General features: G+C 37.1%; 2 protein-coding genes across 2 annotated transcripts in view; one reads left to right on the top strand and one right to left on the bottom strand.

The window, feature by feature from the left end:
• Positions 1 to 23,215, bottom strand: part of LOC124299284 (flotillin-2) — a 510,013-nt gene that overhangs the window by 327,881 nt on the left and 158,917 nt on the right. The gene's annotated exons all lie outside the window — the stretch shown is intronic.
• LOC124299264 (glucose dehydrogenase [FAD, quinone]) lies at positions 8,110 to 17,825 on the top strand. Its single transcript, XM_046752345.1, has 5 exons — positions 8,110 to 8,281; positions 11,068 to 11,297; positions 11,368 to 11,826; positions 13,346 to 13,529; positions 14,534 to 17,825. Exons 3-5 carry the CDS (start codon positions 11,410 to 11,412, stop codon positions 15,808 to 15,810), a joined length of 1,878 nt encoding a protein of 625 aa, XP_046608301.1. The 5' UTR covers positions 8,110 to 8,281; positions 11,068 to 11,297; positions 11,368 to 11,409; the 3' UTR covers positions 15,811 to 17,825.

Here is a 23,215-nt window from a genome sequence, read left to right as displayed (position 1 = left end):
ACAGTGGTTCAATTGCTATACTCCTCAAATGATCAGTCGAAATGATAAAACTAGATTATACAGGTTTTTTTCCATTTTTTTTTTTCTATAATTAGAACAGGACTTGTAATAAAAAAGACGCTTTATGTCAGATGAGGATATTGTTGTTACTTCAATGGACATCGTGAAAAAACTCAAACATCATTTAAAGTCACCGTCATTGCGTCCGGCAAAAGTTTCAGGAATCAATTTTGGCATCAGAAAGTTCGAGTAAAGTAAAACTCTGATAAAAATTTGGATTTCGTTCCTAGAATTTTCGAGTGAAATTTGGTGAATGAATTTCATTCCTACAACGGCTTATGTAAATGTTATTCTTGGATTTTATTTCTAAGCCTTATCGTTGAATAGAGGCAAGCAATTAAAACTATCGAAAGGAAAAGTAGGTAGTGGAAAATAAGCATAACTCAAAGTATCGCTCATACAAGATGAGACGATACCTGAAAGATTATCGACAATCCAATAAAGAAACCATTAGGAAACGAGACCTTCCATCAAAATTTAATCGATATCTTTTAAGCCTACATTTGGATTTGTTGCTCCACCGATTTCGCGATAATTACCACTCGCAACGTCTCGGTTTGCAGGCTTGCGAAATGGTTTTTTGCTCATTGCGATCACCGATGACCATTCTCTTATAATGTGTCTGCCAGTGTGTTGAGTCGGGTAAAGTTGACGCCACTCTATTCCGACTATCGATGATTGCTAAGGTACTCCTTGCATTGCGCTGGATTACCAGCAGTATAAAGGAGACTTATAAAGCAGTATAAGTTAGACGCCACAACAGTTCAGATGTGTTGCAATGGAGGTGGACAAGCAGGATCATTAGAGTCTGTTTGGTAACCGGTTACATCCTTGATAATTGGAAAAGATGTTGCGGTAATGTTATTAAACGTGCAGGAAAACAAATTACATCAAAGTCATGAGCCGGAGCTTTGTTAGATAATTTTTCATTTTAGTCGGTTTGATGTCATCGTCGAAAATCTGGTTGGTTTCTTCGATTTCATGCTGCGGTCAGTCGTTTTATCCACGAGTTCGTCACATGGAAATCTGTTGGAACCGTTTTTTATTACGTTTTGTATCGTCGAACGTATCGTTTTTTCGAGATTTCACTGATATCGATTCTTCGTTTCAAATCGATTTAAAATCCTAGAAAATCTAGTGAATTCTTTCGATTCATTCAGTAAATTCAGACCGTTCCCCAGGATTTGATCGGTAACTAGATTTAGTTTATTCGGAAGATTACTGTCGGCGATCCCGCTGAAAGATACGTTTTTTTATTTTTGTTGGTATCATTGATTGTCAAGTTTTCAAGACTCCACTAATCTCAATTTTGATCAACAGGTAAGAATATTGATTTGACTATTCGGGGAAAAAATCGACGTCACAGAGTGTAAGCGAAGTAATCCACCGTGGAATGAAATCGAGTACATTTACTGGATTTTAGAGATTTTTAAAGCAGTTCGAAATGAAGAAACGATGTCTTGGCTCTCATTTACAGCTTGAGTATTTTCCTTCCTTGAATCTGTATGAAAATCATCGTAACCTCCTTATGATTATGATCGCTACATTAGAAAGGGAAAAAAGTAACCCTATATGTATAATTTCTCAGGTTATCCGCATAAGATCAGAAGCACATATTCATCGTGCTTTCGACGCCTTGATGTGTATATATATAAAAATAGAAAGTGTACTTTTATAGCGAATTTCAACACAGTCAAGGAAAATTAGGAAATTAAATTTTTATATCCAATCCACATTGTATAACTTGGTTCTGAAATATGAATGTCTGATTGAATATGCACTTGCACGTTGAAAAAGTTCACAAAGACACTGTGAAGACACAGAGATTCGAAAGGTGTAACTGAAGCTTGTCAAGTTACGTCTAATTGGAAGGTTGATTAATCTGACAGGTATGAAAAATACTTGGAATACTGAATTTTTAGTGTCATCATATTATTATAAACACAAAATATCAGAGAGACGAAATTGATGAAACTGATCGATAATTTTTTCATGTTGTATGTTTATCCGTGAATGAAATATTCAGTTTTGTACCTTGTTGAACAACGTGACGCTATTTGAATTCTCCAGGAAAATGACAAGATACGCAGACATTAGAGTTGAGTAAGATTGACATTATAAATTCTAAGCTATGTAGGTGAAACAAGTTCGTTTACTTCATCGCTCTTATTTTATTTTTATTTTCTGACAAGACTGACCTCCTTTCTTCTTCTGCACTGGTAATAAGCATTTGACAAATACATTCTAAATAAACGCGCTTTTAGATAGATCTTTAAAGGTGTTGGCATGACTGCTTGAGAACAATCGATTAAAATCTATACAGAGGTTTAGTGATTTTTTGTTGCTAATTTCTTTCCAAAGTCCCGATTTTGTTGCTCCAGCCGTTTCGGCGCAATGCTAAGTAATGCTAGGTTGAAAAAAGTTGACATTGCCACAAGTAAGAAGTGAAAACAAAATGGGTATATTAATTGCTATTTAGTTGCTTGAATTTCACGTGAAAATAAATTTGAAGTTATCAAATCCAGCTTGGTAATCTGTACCTCTGGTGTACTGAAAACATGAAATTACGCTAAATATCCTTCATTTAACGCAATTACACGACCTGTATCTACGTCTAGAATTCATTGCTCAGTAAAACTCAACCGCTCTATTTTATTGCTCACCTGCATTTGGCCGAAATTCATCCCTAGTGTGATAAAAAAATGCGAAACGAAGGATACTTCGCAGGCGAGCAACAAAATATCGCGGTAGATTTTTTTGTAAAATATTAACTATATATTTAATTTTTGTTTTCATTTTTTACTTCTGGCGAAGCCAAATTTTCTTCAACCTAACATCGCCATTGATTCCGCTGAAACAGCTGGGGCAACAAATTCGGGATTTTGGCAACAAATTAGCAACGAAAGAGTACGAAATCTCTACATAGATTTTAATCGATTATGTTCAAATTGCCATGCCACCTTTAGAGGCATATTCTATAGAAATTTTAGCTGCGAATTGTAGCAATTCATCTTTACACTTCTACTGGGCTCGTACAACTCTCGACGAGACAATTACGATATAGCGAGGAGATAAATTACGACGTTGCAGTTAGCGACGCTAACCTGATGAAATCTTGAAAAAAGTACACCATTTACAAATTTCACAGTGACTTCGAAAGAATTAGGTTTTCAAAATATGCGTATATTCTGCGCTTCAATGCGGTTCAACTGGATTTCAGACAATCCTAAAGTTGCGAAAAAAAAGATTATTCCTAAATATGCATCGTTACAACGACGTTACTATACAATTTGAACTTCATAATAAATCTGCAAGCACTTCAGCAGCTGAAAAAATTTTTATGGGGCATTCCGAAATCTCCAAAAGTAAATACAAGCCCATATTCATTTCGGTTCATAATTTGTACGGTTGTTTTTTTTTTTTTTTGATAAGAAATAACCGTACGAATTTCGTCAAAATTGATTATGAGTAACAGTGATTTTAATAATCGGGTGATTGGTAGAAAATTCATTATTTCAAAGCACACAAAACAAAGATTTGTGATACAAGGTGATACGAAAAATTAACGACAACGAAGTCAGGGCCACTAGGTGGTCTAGTGGAGTAAATCCCTGGATGCCAGATTTGCTATCCCGGCTCCGTCGTTAACTTTTATCATCCCCAGAATGTTTGAGTTTAATTTCATTCTTTCGAGCAGCTCAGACTTTGCAAATGGTGTTTTTTTTTACACCCTACAACGTTGTAAGAGAAAAATGAAATTAAAAATAGCGGGTCATGGTCGGGTTGATTTTGCGTTGCGGGATTTTGCGAATCCCAAAAACGCGCCGCATTCCTTTAGCGTGTTAATTTCATGCGTTTAAATCATATCTTTCACACTTTCTAGAGTTTGCAGCAGGAGCATATAATATAAAAAAAATTTTATGCTGTAGTAAAGTAGAAAAATATTATGCACAGTTAATTAGCACGAACGCTGGTTAGTAAATTCGGTCATGTCGATTGAAAACCGGGTAAGACTCGTCGTTCCTAAAAATGAGTAGATACGTTAGGTGTATAGGCTGAATGTTATTCGATGACTGAGGTTCGTTTCACCTTTGACAATCTATAAGGGAGCACCGGCAGCACCTGACCTACAGAAAATATAGCTTAAGTTGCATGACTTGCATTCCAGATTGCATCCCAGTCTCTTCTCTTGACTTTCTCTTTCACCATTATGAGCAACAACATTTCGTTTCGCATTATAAATTCTCATCAAGTAGCGCCAGTCGTAACACCGCTCTTGAAAATCAAACTCGTTTACATACGTGGGCACAAGAATCATTCTTATGCAAAGATTGGATAATCGGTGATACGGTTCTACCAACATCTCTGATTTGTTAGATACGACCCTGCGTCAAGTGTAATATTTTGACTTCGGTTAGTCGATTCACTTCACATTGCAGACTATGAGTTGGAGGTTGTTTCTCTCTAATGGCCGATCGTTACAGTTTCGTAATATCGAACGCATAGCAATGCGTCATAATCCCTCATTACAGGCATTCGTCGAATTATTTGTCAGGGGGATACTGAAAATGATAATGTAAGAAGTTGAGATCAAATAACGTATAATCGACTGTTTGATCATATGAAACCACAAGTTGAAGTATTTGATACTATTACATCTACTTAGATTAAGTTTGGGTAGGTTAGGTTAGGTTAGGTTAGGTTACGTTAAGTTAGGTTAGGTACTATTACATCTACTTAGATTAAGTTGGGGTAGGTTAGGTTAGGTTAGGTTAGATTAGGTCAGGTCAAGTAAGGCCAGGCCAGATCAGGTCAGGTCAGGTTAGGTTAAGTTAGGTTAGGTTATTCAGTATTGTATACTAAAAGTCGAGTTCAAGTTATCCAAACCATTATATGTAGATTAGGTTAGGTTATATCATAGACGATCAATTTACCGTTCTTCACAATACCAAACTGTTTCTCACAGGATTTTGAACCTAATGCTTATCTGATTTTAGTTTTCCGTCCTTTAGAACTCAAATGGCTTTGATCGTGCAAAATAAAAAATATTGAAAAAAAAAAATAAAATTAAGCGATTTTGGTAAAAAAAGAAAAATTCTCAAATTTTATTATAATCCCATTTCGTTAGTTTAGTTTTCGTTTTTTCTATCACTATTCTAAGGACGACCGATCGATAGAATAAAACGAGTGTCATTAAACTTGAAACAGGCTTCTCCGGTTTGTTTGCGAAATGGAAATTTTTGTTTCATTTTGTACACGTGAAAAAAAAAATTTAATAGATTTATCCTATGATCTCGATGTTGAAGGTTCTGAGGTCGCTGAGTTTGAAACTGAAATCAAATTTTTTAAATTCAAAATGGCAGATGTAATATGGCAGAAGCAAATTCAGAAAATAGTTTGATATCGGTCGTAGTTAGTATCTAGAAGTACTTGAGGTCGCTGAATTTGAATTTGAAATCAGATTACCAACATTAAAAATCACAGATTCCACATGGCGGATGCAAATTCGAACATAGTTCGACTTCGACGAAAGTATTGTAAACTCAGAGTTCAAATTCTAAATTCGCGATCAAGCATTTGAAGATACACTTATTTTTGTTGAAATTCAACCAGATACTTTTTGAATTTTTGCCCACCATATTACATCAGCCATACTGAATATTGGAAATCTAACTTCAGATTCAAATTTAGCGACTTCAAAAACCGTACGATATTCACTTTCGTCGGAATTGAATTATTTTTCGAATTTGCATCCACTATATTGGATCCGCCGTTTTGAATTTAGCAAATTCCGAATTCGGATTCAGAGGCTTTAGAAACTATGGTTTACCAGCAAAAGTCAAATAGATCCACTAAGAAAATTTTTTTCTTTTTTTTTTCAATTTAAATTTCCACAGATGTGTCACAACACAAAATTGGCACTACTTTTTGCAGCCTATGTGTGTGTCACTCACAACCGTGAATTGAAAAATCATTTGGAAGGAGTATTGACAGTTGAATTAGATTCAGCAATGCGGTGTTGAACTACCGATCCGATTTTGAGAAGCACCAAGAAGGGTGAAGTTAGTAACGTTAACGTCACGAAGCATCGTGTGAAAAATAGTTTTCGTACAATCTTAGAACAACTTTGAAGGAGTAAACTTTTCAAGATGCAGACATGTTCTCTTTAAAGTTTGATATTCGTGACCAGGTTTGGTGATTGAGAAAAAAAATTCATCGATTGTTAGTCGACCATGACTTTTATTAATATTGTCGAGGTTTTGGCCGGGCTCTACTGACCATCTTCAGGCTACAGGCGGATATAATGTTTTACTGGACATTCGTCTTGGCTGTTTTTTTTCTTAAGGATCCATCAGTTAGTCGGCATAAATGTTCCTTTGTTGCGTTTAGAATTAATTGCTATAAGTATACTCCGATTTTATATGGTTAAACGTGACATTTCAAAAAGAAGGTTACGTACAGAGATCATATGCGTTGATTTACAAACTTATGGTTTGAAGTGCAAGGACAAATCACTCTGTGTTAGCGAGTTAATATAAAGTCCATAATCAACGAGATTACAATTGTTCGAACAGGTTACACACATTTTTGACGACCTGCATTTTTGAACAGAAGTGACAAAAGGACTGTAAGACTAATTGCAAGTTGTAACCTTGACTTACGTTAACCTAGTATCACACATTTGTGTCACTTCCCTCAAAAAATGCCACTGCGTTATTTACTACCTGAATTCCAGAAAATCCCAAGAATCCAAGTAACGATTTCTTCTTCCCATGCATCGTTGAAGAAACGTTAATCCAACTTCAACCTCATAAAAATCATTGTTCCGCAACTTCACAGTATAGGAATCATCAGAACATACTTCAGTCGAGGAAATAAAGCAATGGACTGTCGATTTTTTGAGCAGTAAGACGGATTTTAATGCGGTTTTTTGCATTCGCTTCGTAAGAGCGCCTACAAACTTTGTGAACTAAATTGATTAATTAATTTTTTGAAAATGCATTATGGCATTAATAATATGCATTTTACAAGTGCACTTCCAAGAGACACTAAATAAAAAATTTGCTACTCGGGGGTTTTTGGGGTCGCTGAACACGAATATCGCCACGGCAACCGTCTCCGAGGTACCTGGTGCCCAGGGTGGACAGTATCAACGTCTTCTCCTAGAGTTTTGGCGAAAATTGTGATCGAATTTGTGATTGAATTAAGAACAATATACTTTAATTGAGGTAAAAATGATAATACTCAAGATAATTCCAGAAAAAGACGTTGAAACGTTCACCCTGGGCACCAGGTACCTCGGAGACGGTTGCCGTATCGATATTCGTATTCAGTGACCCCAAAAACCCCCAAGCAACGAGTTTCGACAAATTCGATCACAATTTTCGCCAAAACTCTAGGAGAAGACGTTGATACTGTCCACCCTGGGCACCAGGTACCTCGGAGACGGTTGCCGTGGCGATATTCGTGTTCAGCGACCCCAAAAACCCCCGAGTAGCAAATTTTTTATTTAGTGTCTCTTGGAAGTGAACTTGCAAAATGCATATTATTAATGCCATAATGCATTTTCAAAAAATTAATTAATCAATTTAGTTCACAAAGTTTGTAGGCGCTCTTACGAAGCGAATGCAAAAAACCGCATTAAAATCCGTCTTACTGCTCAAAAAATCGACAGTTGGGCTGTTTTTAGTGCTTTATTTCCTCGACTACTTGTCAATAATGCAAATTTCTCTTTCACAAAAAGTAATTCCAAAATCTTAAAAAAAACACAGTAATTTCGATTTTTCGTGCACCTTTAGTTTACATTGTGTCCAACGACTCGAAAAAAAAAAAAAAAAAAAACAAAGGTGTAAGAGTGAAACTTCTGTTGAAACAAAAATCGTGATTCACGCAGATTTCCGCAAGCCGAAATTGCCATTGGAGTGCGTGCAGATCGACATGCAGACTCGCGGCTGGATGCTCGAGGCAAGGAAAGACGAATTCTTGACGTGACATAAGCATCGGGTTCCCAGTGGTGGGCATCAACGTGGTCTCCTCGTAGGAGGCGCGACCAACACTTCAGTCTCTACCTTTCTCCGACTCGGTACGTACGGCATTGTCTCGAAAGGCCTCCACGTGTTCTTGGAGAGATGCTGCCGTGACAGGTTTTACGTCGAAGCCTTTGATTCCGTAGTGACGTACAAATTCAAACCGCAATCTCTCTGACGAAATTTGCAATTCGGTGAGCTGCGAATGAATTATTTTTTAATACCTAATCTCGTAGAGTTGTTGTCGGCGACGTTTGGAGCAAGTTTCACTCGATTATTACGATTTTTTTAACATTAGGGGTGTGATTTTTTTTTTTTTGTTACTATAGCAGATTCTATATAGATCATCAGATGTAGTGCGAATGGTCAAATGTGTAATTGGTGCAATATCGATGTGTAATGTTTGATAGCGTATAATCGGAATAATCAATTCGATCGATTCAATTGTCAAAATTGTACTTTGTTTTTAATTTGCTCAACGTGATTCAACAACGTGATTTATAATCGTGGGGACTGAAACTGTAATAATTATTAATCGTAGTGATTCGCAACGAAGCAATGCATTTTTCATTGAAAAACTCAGTTCCAAAACGTTGTACGAATAAATGGATCGGAAGATGATTATTTTTAGAACGTTGCCATTTTGTACAGGTGATAAATGTCCGATTTTTGAAATCAACAAACAGAAAATGAGAAATAATGTGATACGTAATTGACCAATTACAATTTTCCCTCTCACCGGAGTAGTTATTCTAACCGTTTGTGATTGTTGTTTTTATAAAGTGTTATTATCATGCATATATTACCTATTCAATACGTTACTCCAGTCGCACATGCAATTGATTATAACGTATCGTATGTATAAGAAATTAGAGTGGAAAATAAATTATTGACTGTAATCTGAGATAGGCTGCAAGGACAACTTTGTAACGAAGAATAACGAGATCAGAATTTTACACTATAAAACTGGAAGCAAATATAAGCCGCTAATGCTCTCCGGGTAGAAAGGTTTTTGATATAATTTACGCTTGTCCGGACTACATTAATTTCACCCAACTTTCATTATTATGGAGAGAACAAGGAGGATAAGCTCTATTGCCAACTTGACGAGATAGCGTTAAAGATATTCATCAGACTCGTGTACAGTCCGGCGAAGAAGTTTATCAAAGTGAAGAATATCAAATAGCGGGCTTAAAATTTCATCCGCAATGAATTCATAGACAAATTGTATTTTTCCAAAATCTCTCCCAGAGACAAGTTCAATTTTCAACAATATAGCAAAGTGTAAGTTCACCAATTATAAGACATGATAATTATTCCACGCAAAAACTTTTTGCGACAAAGTTATAATCCATGGAAATAATTGATACCGAAAAAAATCATCCATAATTTATGAAAACTGGAGGAACGATACGTTTTTGAGGTTAAATAAATTTTTGTTCTCAAATAACAATCGGTACTTTTATATTTTAAGCCTGTGGGTTTGGAATTTTTTTATTTGCGTCTTGTTTTTGCATTGTCTTAATGAATTTCACCACAGCCTCAAAACTTTTGATACTTAAGAAACGATTTTGGAGAAATTTTGCCAGTCGGAGGTAAAATGGCACGTTGCGTAAAAATCCCATTCTCATTCCCGGCTCGTCGACCACGATATTATTCCTAGCCTCTTCACTCAACTCTTACACGTTGTTACAATTGCATAATAATAACATTACTATAATTACATGTGTAATATCCGCCTGACCACAGAATCAAAAAAAAAAAAAATCCAAGGCGAATCAACATGCGGTTATTTAATAAAAAATTATAACCGAGTGTTATTTCATTCAGTTTGCGCAAATTAAATTCAATACGCGGATATAACTTACTAGAAAAAAACAAAAAGAAGAATAAAAATATGGATCAAATTTGTGTGCGATAGTCGATTGATTACATTGAATTTGTTGAATTAGGGAGAGAGAGAGAGAGAGAGGAAAAATATTGAAAGTAATTCGAATCGGTTGAGAATATTCTTAAATAATATTTCTGGGGCTGTGTAAAGTAACCTGGTTACGAATTTTTTCAGGTTTTTGCGAGAACCATTTCAAAATTTGATAAGTTGATGCCCATGTAAAGTTACGTGAAATCGCGAACCAATCAACTCGCGACTCGATCGATTATTATTCCCATGAAAATCGATTATGGCTTTTTTAATTCACACCTTGAAGTAGAAAGTAAAGAAAGCGAAAGTTTTTTCGATTGATTGGTGCTTAGTCACTTCAAGTTTCTTTCATTTCCCACTCTTAATAAATCATATTAGCATAAATCAAGAGTCCAAAAAAGCTCCGATATGAACCGGTTATATAATTAACAAACTTCCGTCGATATCATTTTTTTCTAATCTTGAGGTTAGATTGTCAATCAGCAATTTCAAAAACGAAAGACCCTTTTCCAGCATATGTTATAAAATTTTTTAATGTGTTTTTCTCTGAACCTGACATCTGTCCATATTTTGATTGTAAGATTCACTTTAAACTTATTACATAAGTAGTTTTTTTTTTCTCTCTTTTCACTATTTTACACGACAAACAAACGACTCTAGATGTATTTAAACATTTTTTTACTGGACCGCTGACAGTTTCGCAAATTATTTACAACGTCAAGCCGATAATGTGTGCACCAATAACTGAGCAGTGAAATCAGCACGATTCAGCACATCAATTTCTGGCACTAAACAATCATATATAATAAATCTAAATGATCTACTTCGATTGGCGTCAATAGTAACACACACACATAGGTATATATATCATCGTTGAATGTTCACCTCATATTACGAGGTACAGAATTACGAAACGAACATTGTCGCGATGTCAAATTTGAAAAAGTCGAGTGTTAGTATTGCGACAGTTCGCCGTTTGCTCATTATGACGTGTTATCAGTTAGTATAACGGTTCAAATTTCACTGATGAAGTGAAAATTTCACTGGGTATAATTACAGGTTAACTACAGGATACGCGATGGGGAAATAGTTCCCACGTGAGTAAAATTCACACCGTTGACAAGAAGTGAAATCAAGCCAAGAAATGAAAATAGGTGAAAAACTACTCGACGGGATGAACATGTATAAAAATACTACGAGCAACGGATAAAATCGATTCGAAGAAGTGACTCGCTTAACCGGAAGTGAAAAAATGATATAAAATGAACCACAATATAATGAAAGTGAAAGTGAAGTATAGTAAATGACTGTACCAAAGTTTTTGGATCTTGTGCAGAATTGTAACTTTCAACATTTTAGGGTTATAAATTCGTGATAAAGTACTGAAAGTAGAAGTAAAAAATGGCGGCGGGTCTGCTGGCCGTTATAACTGGGGCGATAAAGGCGGCGACGCTGCTTTTGGGGGTGGGAAAAGTGGCGTTCATTCCAACGCTGATAGTGGCACTCGCTTATTACAACTACGATTTGATGGATCCCGAAAATCAGCCGCGAGTTGCGCGAGTTCTGCGCAAGGAGTACGACTTTATAATCGTTGGGGGTGGATCGGCCGGAAGTGTCCTTGCGAACCGTTTGACGGAAGTCCCAGAGTGGAATGTCTTGCTTCTCGAAGCCGGAGGATACGAGACCGAAATCACCGACGTCCCGATCCTTTCCTTGTACCTTCATAAGAGCAAATACGACTGGAAGTACAGGACCCAGCCTCAGGACTCGGCCTGCCAAGCCATGGTCGACAAACGATGCTGCTGGACGAGGGGAAAGGTGAGAATTGAATTCCAGTTGACAGTGCGGAAAGTAAGGTCGTAGTCCAGTCGAATTAGGTATGGAGTAAAAATCTTTTTGGAGATGGCTGCATTTTTGGGTAAAGGGGTTTTAAACCCTCAGAAACTGGAATCTGAACTCATTCTTGGGTTGCATAGCCGGCGTTTCGAGAAAACAGTGAAATTTGACGTTTTTTGCGTTTTCCTCAGAAACTGCTATCGATAGACGGAAAATGATTTGACCATCGTACAGAGCGGCAAATTCTACATAGAATTGTGTTCTCGTACGTCGATAACGGAGTCAGATTAACAAATTGAGAAGAAATCATTTCACCAAAATGCCTCGGATGCCGTCGTCGATAAGTGGAATTTCTTTTTTCTTAAAATTGCATTGTTACATCGACGTAACTAACTTTAGCCTCATATTTTTTCACATTTTGAAATTGAAACGAGGTGGCAAAAAATGACGGTGATACACAAGTGTTTCAACCTTCGTTCAAGGTTTGAATAACCCATGAAAATGTCATCCTGACCATGAAAATGATAAAAACTACAGTTACAAAAGCATTGCATGCAGCGTATATCGTTCTCTCAACAATAAGTATATAAAGGTTGAATTGATCGATTCGTCATAATCAAAAGTTAGGTAGAATGAAAATCTTGTTTATAAAATTTTCAGTAATGTCAATTGCATCAATGATAAACACGAATGAAGCAATATCTTTACCATAAAATATAAATGATTCTGAGTGAATTTGAACGATACAAGTAAAGTTTTCAACAATGTTAGAAGAAGTTTTACAGTTATAGAATACTCAAACTCTGACATTTGTCATGTAGTTTTAATATTTTGGACTTATTTTTTTCAACATAGAGATTTTCACAGATCGTTTGAGAAAAATTGTACAAATAGTTATAAATCTAGATTGAATGTAAATAGATTTTTGTAGGAACGGTACAACAGACGTTTGTGACAGTAACATTTGCAGATAATTTTTCGAATATTTTCAGACAATCTGTGATGATTCGGTCAGCGAGTAAAATGAACCCAAAAACGTTAGAATCGGATCAGAAACATTTTCATTGTTCTCTTGCTTTGCCTGCGGTGCAAAGGAGGAGAGTAAGAAAAAAATCGCAAACAGAAAAACGATTTCTTCACAAGTCATTAGCGATCGAACTCTCTTGTTTGTCATTTAGCCAAACTCAAATTTCTTCACGTTTCTCAATTACGAATTGAAAAATTTCACAAACAAATCTGCTGCAGCCAGCGGTCACGTAGACGGAAATACTGAGCTGGCGATTAAAGAAAGAAGATATTGAGAAATAATTTTTCATGTCCTCGTGATTATAAATATGTACAATTTTGTACATAACAAAAGGTGGAAAGTGTTTTCCACCAAAATTTGAAATCAGAAAAAAGTCATTACATGGTTATTTATAAACACATCATATTATTACTAAACGAACATCAGGCCTGAGGGGCGAAGTTTTGGATTAACTCGTTGCCGTTTATGAAATAGGTCCTCGGGGGTTCGAGTGTGCTGAACACGATGCTGTACATCAGGGGTAATCGGCGAGACTTTGACCAATGGGAAAGTTTTGGTAATTATGGATGGGGATGGGACGACGTTTTGCCGTATTTCAAGAAATCCGAGGATCAGCGGAATCCCTACTTGGCACGCAACACCAAGTATCATAGTACAGGTATTTTTTTCACATTACAATTTTTTATTCCTACATTAACTCGACTGGACATTGATGTGCGAACCGCACGTCGGAGTGTCGATGGTATTTAGATCTTACGAAACGAGCAGCTGGTCTTGCGGTCCTGAAGAAGTTGATAGTAATTACTGATCGTCGATCACGAATGTACGATTGATCATTTATCACTCGCGAGTTTATTACTACCTGACTATTTTTAAAAATTTCTATCCTACAAAACCTACACTGAAGTAATAAAGAATTCGATTGTAACCAGTAGATCTATTCAAATACGAACCGATAAGAAATTGGCTAATTATAAACAACATTGTTTATGATAGATATAAATTTTCGCTTGCGCAAAGTAAATTATTCAATATGTAAGCTCGTATTAAAGTGTGAATCTATTTGGTAAGGTAATTATTTTCATTGCGAGATAATGGTACATCGAGTATTAATAAACTTACTATATTCCTAAGCTGCGAGTATCTCTTGGAATGTGCAAAATAGAGAATGCTGAAATTATAAACAAAAATTTACACAACTTATTTCACTCTACGATGACTCCAGTTAGTTCGAAATAAGAATAAATCCAAGCACGCCAGAAGTTGTCACCGACTACAGAGTCGAGAAAATCAATACAATAAATCGGTCGATGTAAGATAATTACTTACTAAAAAATGCTTATAAAATTCTTGATAAAATTAAATCATGCAGATATCACTGTAAAAATTTCGATGTATTCGATGTAAGGAACGTGTATTGAACTCGTGAAACTTTTAAAACACTGCTGCTATTCTTATGAAGAAGGAGCTTCTTAGAGTGTGGCACAATGATTACCGAATCGGATTAACCTGCAAACAAGCTTCTCAAAACTAACAATACTTCAACATCACCTTGATCTCATGAAAACTAAACGAGCAGATTTTTAGTTTGAGTGAATTCTGGCGTTATATTCATCCAATTATCTGTAAACCCTGTGAATCCATCTTATCGTTAATTTCTAGGTGGTTACTTGACGGTCCAAGACGCGCCCTTCAACACTCCGCTGGGAGTGGCCTTCCTGCAGGCAGGTGAAGAAATGGGCTATGACATAGTGGACGTGAACGGAGCCCAACAAACGGGTTTCGCGTTCTACCAATACACGATGAGGAGAGGAACGCGATGCAGCGCGGCGAAGGCGTTCATCCGTCCGATAAGGAGTCGTAAGAACCTGGACATAGCGCTCTGGTCCCACGCCACCAAAGTGCTGACGGATCCCGAAACGAAGCGAGCCTACGGAGTGGAGTTCATCAGAGAGGGTAAGCGGCAGGTCATCTTCGCCCAGAAGGAGGTGATCCTCTCGGCCGGAGCTATAAACTCACCACAGCTGATGATGCTCTCCGGAATCGGGCCCAGTAAGCACCTGGAGGAGGTCGGGATCAAGGTCGTTCACGACGCGCCTGGCGTCGGACAAAATCTGCAGGATCACATCGCGGTTGGAGGCTTGGCTTTCCTGATCGATCACGAGATCAGCGTGGTTATGAGCCGGCTGGTGAACATCAACTCAGCGCTGAGGTACGCGATAACCGAGGACGGACCTCTGACATCGAGCGTAGGACTGGAAGCGGTGGCTTTCATATCGACGAAGTACGCGAACGCGAGCGACGACTGGCCCGACATGGAGTTCATGCTGACATCCTCCTCGACTAACTCGGACGGTGGAACGCACGTGAAGAATGCGCACGGACTGACAAATGAGTTTTACAACGAGGTCTTCGGCCGGATCAACAACAAGGATGTCTTCGGGGTGTTCCCAATGATGCTGAGACCCAAGTCGCGCGGATTCGTAAAGCTCAAGTCGGCCAACCCTCTCGACTATCCGATCATGGTTCACAACTACCTGACGCATCCGGACGACGTCGACGTTCTTCGGGAGGGTGTCAAGGCCGCCGTTGCATTCGGGGAAACAGCGACCATGCGCAGGTTTGGAGCCAGGTTTCATAGCAAGCCAGTGCCCAACTGCAAGCACATCCCGCTGTTCACGGACGATTATTGGAACTGCGCCATCAGGCAGTACACCATGACTATTTACCACATGAGCTGCACTGCGAAAATGGGAACGCCCGACGATCCCATGGCTGTCGTTGACCCCGAACTGAGGGTCTATGGCGTTCCGGGTTTGAGAGTCATTGACGCGTCCATCATGCCTACCATCACGAATGGTAACATCAACGCCCCAGTCATCATGATCGCCGAGAAGGGCGCTGACCTCATCAAACAACAATGGCTGTCCAAAGTCTGATCACTCACGGTCTTTAGGGAGGCTCGGTTGGACGAAATCGACTCTGTTCGTCCGTTTCGTCACGAGATAGTCGTAAAGTCGAATTTGGTATCGTTAATGTAACGAAATATTGGTGCAGAATCACGTTTTCTACTCTAGAATGAATTTGATCGAGTTCAGTCGATTTCGAACTATGAGTGTTTTTACACTTTTTTACTATTGTGTACAGAATTTCAGGCAATTTGAAAATTGCGAAATTACGATTACTGCGTTTGAACAAATTGAATGCGTACAACACTAAAACAAATTCTGCTCAATAGCGCTGTGAAACGTCCTTTGCCGAGGAAACTTGTCAAATTTTAGTCGAATAAATCCCAGGGGTTAACGATTCCCAAAGTCTGGCACACGCGTTGCTTAAGGGTACTTGAACTCAACGAAGTCACTCGAAATCAGTGAAGTTACTTGACGTCATTTGATGTAATTTCAAATTGATTGGCTTCACGACGTCTTTTGGAGTCTTGCAATCGCGAAGTCAGATGTACCGTTAATAGCAGAGGTTAACCTTTCGAGTGAATCATAAATTTCTCGTCTTCAACTGAAATTATTCGACTATCCGTTGATTATTTTCACTACTGACATATTGTTTGTCGTACGTTACACTTGTGATAGTTTTTTAACGGATATCGATACGTTGACTTGTGTAACAGTTTCTTTCACTCTGCTGCGATTTATTTTATACAGTAGACTATTATAGGTACAGAATTCTACGAGGAAATTTTTTTTTCCCAAGGTTGACATCGTGATCAATTCATGACGAACATGATTAACAAATATGAGCATATCGAATTGTCTATTTGAAGAGAAAAAAGAAATTCTTCCAGTGAATTTGTGAAAAATAGTTTTCTGATCAGAATAAAATGTTGCAGAGTGAAAATCAAATAAGTCTTTATACTTTAAACCATGTTGAATTAACGATTTAGAATGAATATCGATATTCAAGCTTTTATTTATAATATATGGCATTATTGTTTTCTATTTTTTGTTAATTTTGAGAAAAATCGTTGTAACTAGAGAATATTTCAATTAGATGAACGCGAAATGTGAAAATTTTACGTTATCGCATCAAACAAAACTATCAATTTTCAACTCACCAATGTTTTTAACGAAAACGAGATCGTAGAAAGGGGCAGAGATAATATGTAGAATTTTGTTCAGAGTTTTCGAATTTTTTTCGAAGGACAAAACCGTTTTCAAAGTCCGTGAAGATTCAGCTATGAAACGTTTAAGATGAAAGTGAACTTTTTGTCAGATCAGCCGGCAGAAAATGATTTCACCGGCTGATCAAACTCAGTGGGACTTATAAATAGCGATAGGAATTATTTTGGGGATGCGAAATGTGGCCAAAGAATTGTTTTCTTAATGGTGCAAGGAAATGTTGTTTCACTTAACATGACAAAAAGAATGTGAAGTTGTGTTCTCATCACTTTGTTGTTGAATCAAATGACATTACCTTGGTTCTTGGAAAGTGAAAATAAATAAATAAATAAATAAATAAATAAATAAATAAATAAATAACATCGCATTCGCTATATTTGCTAAAAAGAAATATTTCTCTGAATGCAGTAAACCAATGGGTGCATATAAAAGTTTAGGTTGTTGTCTCGTGTTTCAGGTGTTAACATAATACTAAGAAAATTGATAATATTATACAAAATTATAAAAAATTATTTTTATTTTAATGCATATCCGATGACTGAGCTCAAGGAACAGTAATTGGCGATAAGAAAATGCCTGATTACCATTAAATGAATAATTATCATTATTCTTGATTCCTTAGCTGTTGATATGCCGAATCGCATAGTTTTTAACGATTGTTGTACAACTGATGTGAGATTCCCATAGCAAAGTCCGAATTGGCGGGAATTTCAAATACGGGTTTTACGTACAGTTTTTTTTACATTGAAAAAAAAAAAAAAAAAAAAAATCACCCTCTCTTCTACCAATACAATTGTAAATATTAGACAGTTATCGTTAAATATAAAAATGATGTGCAGATGTAAGAGTTAAGTGTGTACGAATACAATATATGTATACCAACATATAAGAATATACACGGGTTGTAATGAGTCTGATAATCAAAATAACGATAAGGATAAATAAATAATTTGCATTGAAACAGAGCCCAGGCACTTTTCTCTTTCCTTCCTTTCTCCAACTCGAGACGTGTAAGATAATTACAGATGATTTCCAAGCGTCTGGAATTCGGAAAGATTATTTTATATGAAATTTTATAAACAGGAATCGGGAGTCGTCGTGTCGCAATAAAAACGTAACGACGCGCGAGTTTCTGAAGTGACGCTTGTCCGAGTAGTAAATGAAAGTAAATTTCACTCGAGGTGTGTTGCGTAATCGAAATAGCTCAAGTCTACGTGTTGCGTTGGGTGCTGGGGGCGGCCGGTTGATATGGAGAAAGTCGAACTTACTCAGCCAGAACAGCCACGTTAATGACAAACGGTGGCCTTCGATATATGCTAACTAATAGTTAAACTATACTGGTCGAATCAGGTGTTAAGGGACCTCGGTCTTTCATTAGCCGACGTTTATTAGTCTACTCAAGATAATCAGAAGATCTCCGCGATCTGCGATAAAAATAAATTTCAACCGTTCATCAACGTCGGAGATATCTCATTATTCTAACATACTTGCAATCTACTATGTATTTCATTAGTCGTGTGTTGAGAGTAATATTCAGTGTTTTTGAAATGTTTTTTTTTTCTCTCTTTAATATTTGATATAAATTGATTGGCTTAGGTTACACTTTTTGAACCATTTTGTGGTTCCTGTACATGTTTCCCCTTATCGATTTGATTCACGGAGCGTTGAAATGTAAAAAATAAAAATCCGATAACACGGTTCTTATACGACTAGAATTTCATCGATTTAGAACGTTGAATGAAACTAAATCTGAATTATTGTATAACGTTGATATTTTCGATGGGTACAAAAAAAGGGTTGGCAACGAGGAATTTCAAGTTCGTTTCCCGCCGTAAGGCCCGAGTGTTACGTCTACGTCACACGTCAAAGTTTCTTCGATTGATCGTAGTTTAAAATTTCTATAAACACGGAAGTTTTTTTTTTCTTTCTTCGTCTTAAAGATTCTTTCACGATCGTCCGGAATCATGATTAATCTACCGGATGAGATCATCAGCTCCGTAATCACCGTCAGATTTGAAGGCTTCGAGAGGTGTGCAGTCCAGTAAAAAAAAAAAAAAAACTTTACACGTGGAATTAAGAAGGAAAGTTCAGCTATCGCAAAACTGTGACATAACGGGCAAGAAGATTAAGGATAAGGCTGATAAGGTGATAAGTATTACAAGGAAATTTGTATAAAAATAAGTAATGCTGCGAGTATTCATATCGAATTGTATTCATCCGATTAAAAATTTGTGTAAAGCGATTTGTGGAGAATTTATTTAGCAACAAAATGAGCTACACTTTTGAAAATTGGATAAATTATACAAATCCAGCTATGACAAAAGGTGTCGGATAATGCGGCGCGTCTCAGATTATCAATCATCGAATTTTTTTATCCGAGGATAATTTTTTGATTAATCTTATCAGAATTCAATTCGATAGCGGACTCTGAGCCTCCGTAAATCCTTCCGTTTAGTACATTTTCGACCGGACTGTACATCCGATACATCTTAGGGTCGAAATGCTCTTTCGTCCGTTTCGAATGCCCCGATCCGTCATCGAATTCCCGCTTCCAAGTGCTTCGCTTTCCCCGTTCGTTAGAACTTTCTCGAATCTATCGGAAACAGCTGCAACCAAACTTGACGGGATCGGAAGATCGGTCGATAAAGAGGACTGCTGTATCACCGAAGCATGAATCATTTCGTAACTTCACCGGCGCAGCAAAAGAAAGTTTTGAATAAAGCTGTTTGATCAATCGTCAAAACGAGGCTTCACGGCATAAAGATATAAAACTTTTATACTATACTTTTCGGAAAACTCTGCAGACGACATTTGCTACGAAACTTTGATGAAAATTTTCAAAAGCAAACGAAAGAAGACTGGCACTAATTTACGTGATGATTAACAATTAGTCATTCGCACTGAGAAAAATTTCATTTGTTACAGTAACTAGGAAAATTCAGTGAAATAGGTATCGTTAAAAAAAACTGTTTGAATATTGTTGGAATTACGAAAAACGAGGTACGCGTAACCATTTCGCGCTATTGTCGATCCGTTTTTGGTAATTGCAAATCACAATTAGTTTGTTCGGTTTACTCTACTTTTTTAGTTAAATAAGGCTTTAACATCAATTTATTGTCGCACAAGCATTAAATCTTCGCAACAGTTACAAGAAAATATAGTAACAGTGATCGTAATGAGAGAGAATAGTAACGGATACTAAACTTTCTGGTAACAGCTACAAAACTAATTTTCATTTTGTACCTAGAACTATATTTTTCGATTGTGATAAACAATGAAAATATTTAAGGACTGAGCGGTAACCGGAACTAAAAATTTCTCTCATTCAGGTCTAGAAGTCGCTTGGACAAATCAATCGCAGATACGAATAATTGTTTTCCATATTTGTAGAATCTTGTTATTTGCACAATTCTTGCGATATACGAAATAATTGCACTGGTTTACTTAGCTGGTATAATTCACGCTAGTTATAATTGAGTCCTTTCTAATTTAAAAGAACGAAATCATCCAGCTACTGCTAGCTGCCAACGTTGAGACATCGCAGACATGCTCCAGTTACCACTAAACAAGAACGGAATTAGCATCATTATGTATGAAACTAAGAATGTTCCACAGTTTTTAACCATCGATAGATAGATGTCCATTTTTTTAAATTGTGGTAAAAATATTAGAATCTTTGCACCGAATTGATATCCTTTAACCCTTACTACGCTGCACGTCGGGGTCAAAGTGACCCCCAGGGCTTCTTCGCCGTAAATTCTATACGAAAACCATTTAAAATAATCGGATTTGATCCAAGTCTGTAATGAAATATCGTAAATATCGTTAATTCATTCTTTTTCCAAAAATTCAACTTCACTCACTTCGATAAATGATATTTCTTCGTCGCGTAGTATCTTTATATTTTGTCTCATAAATATCTGTGTCTTGAGAGTTACCAAGTCAATTTTCAGCTCAAAATATTGAAAATTTAGCGAGCTGTGATTTTTTGAGTTGAATGATCCATTTTCCGGTATTCTGTTGTTTTACGTTTTTCTTTTTTTTTTTTTTCTTGTATTAAAAATTTCATTTCGCTAAAGACGACTAATTTTCCTTGAAATATAACAGCTGAAGAGTATCCCATAATTTCTTCACGATATTTGAATCGATATCTTCGTTTCTACGCAATCATGAAATTTTTACGGTATTTTTAAGAGGTTACTCGCTCGTCTAGCCCAAATAAAATTCGACAAGAATTCACATGAAAACGAATAATATTTATTAATGAACAATAGGCTTTTACATTTCTCTGTGACTCTGGTTGTCGTCGGCCATAGAAAGTTTGTTATTTAGATAGGGCGTCTCGTACACAGATACGTCTAACTTGTCGATCGGACCTTAGTCTAACTATTTAGCATTCAGGTTACAACATTTGTTTCAAAATATTCCTTAGGATAGTTCAGTGAAAAATTATGACCATGAATGGAAAATTGTAGCTAGAAGAATATACGTAATACATTATCGGTAATTTTAACCTAGTAACAGCAATGATTTCTTAACAATATGCATGTAAACGATGCTTGACGATGCGGAAAGTTGAAGGCCAAGTTCGGTACAAGTGTCATGCAAATTCGGAGACGGAGACGCGGAAAATAAAGTGTAGAGGTACCCAAACAACAAGCGTTCAATTACAAAGGCTGAATGGCTGTTCAGTGCGCCAAAGAGGAGAGAAAGTAAACCGTATGCAAGTGCAAGTGAGCGAAACGCTGCAGAACCATTTGCATCACTAATCAGATCGACGGAATGACATGAAATTCAAGCCGCTCACTATCTTAGTTTCAGGGTTTTACTCTTCTCACGAGGCAAGTGATTGTCTATTGCTGATCAGCAAAGAACGCGTGCTTGAAATGTTCTTCCAAATCGGAACAAGCTGACAGATTTAAAATTTTAACAGGTGCCGGTTGGATATGAAAACAATCCGAGTCATTGCGACCATTGCGTCGGATCTCATCAGTTGCAATGTTGGAAAAACTCTGAAGGAATGGAATTGCGAATCGTCGAAACCTCGAATCTTTTATTACGAATGGACTGAATTAAGAATGGATGAAACACCAAATGATTTGGATTGCTAATAGCTGAAACTCCGAATGGTCGAAACTCCGTATAGTCCAAATTGCAGATGCTTCAAATAAATAATGAAGAATTTTACGAGACATTTGGAGAACAGACGTGAGAAATTTTTGAAAAACAGAACCTTTCCGAATAATGACTATTCGGGATTTTGTCTGCCCTGGAATTCGGACTATACGGAGTGATGAAATTCGATACAACGGTCAACCCAATTTTAGATCATTCTGGACAATGACACTCATTTTGACGGTGGAAAAGTTTTTAGCATAAAAATTTGCACGTGTATCTTGAATGTTGATTTAAATAAATGTTATGAACTCTAAGCACATCATGAAACTCATCGGAACTAAACTTCCGTCATTGATTCTGAGCATCCGTTCCTTAATTTTTCCGTTTTTAGACATTTCGACCGGACTATCACGCTCTCTGTATCGTCGCGTCACTTGTAACGCGAAAAAAACTTACGCAAGTCAAATTTGTAACTTGACAGCGTTACTAAAATAATTTACAAATTGTACACCATGACAACCAAGCGTCGTGACCAAACTTAAAGACCTAGAGTTTATAATTCAATTAGCTCGGGTGAAAACGGATCACAAAATTTCTCCTCCAAGGTTACGATGACGTCGTTACACCGTCGATTTCGCTTGGAAAACCCTCGATATCGGTAGAATTTCACTCCTCTTCGTGTTATTCAAGGAAGCAAAAACCCTCTTCTGAAATTGGCGGCTAATCACCACCACAGCTGTCGCGTCCTAATTGCTGCCGAAGACCTTGAGCCACTTGCCACAGAACCACGAAACTTTGTTTTTACCTCGGATGCATCTTCCACGAGTTTTCAGCTTTGAAAAAAAAACAAGCGAAAAAAAAACCGCGCACAAATCTTGGCTGAACGTTTCATGTATTAACTTTTCGCAAACGCGGCAAAGATTCTTCTCCACCAAAATCACTGCTATAAGAAATTGTTTTACGCGAATTTAATTAAATTGTGGTTACTGGCTTGAAGAGACGATAAGAGAAGTGGGGTTGGATTTTTCAACCTGCGCTTCAACCGCGTATAGAAAGTTGAATTCGGGTCTCATCGCGGCATTCCTGAATCCAA

Source organism: Neodiprion virginianus, chromosome 2 (genome assembly GCF_021901495.1).
Source record: "Neodiprion virginianus isolate iyNeoVirg1 chromosome 2, iyNeoVirg1.1, whole genome shotgun sequence".
NCBI lineage: Eukaryota > Metazoa > Arthropoda > Insecta > Hymenoptera > Diprionidae > Neodiprion > Neodiprion virginianus.
Note: the sequence above shows the minus strand (reverse complement) of the source record. Positions and strands in the feature narration are given on the sequence as shown.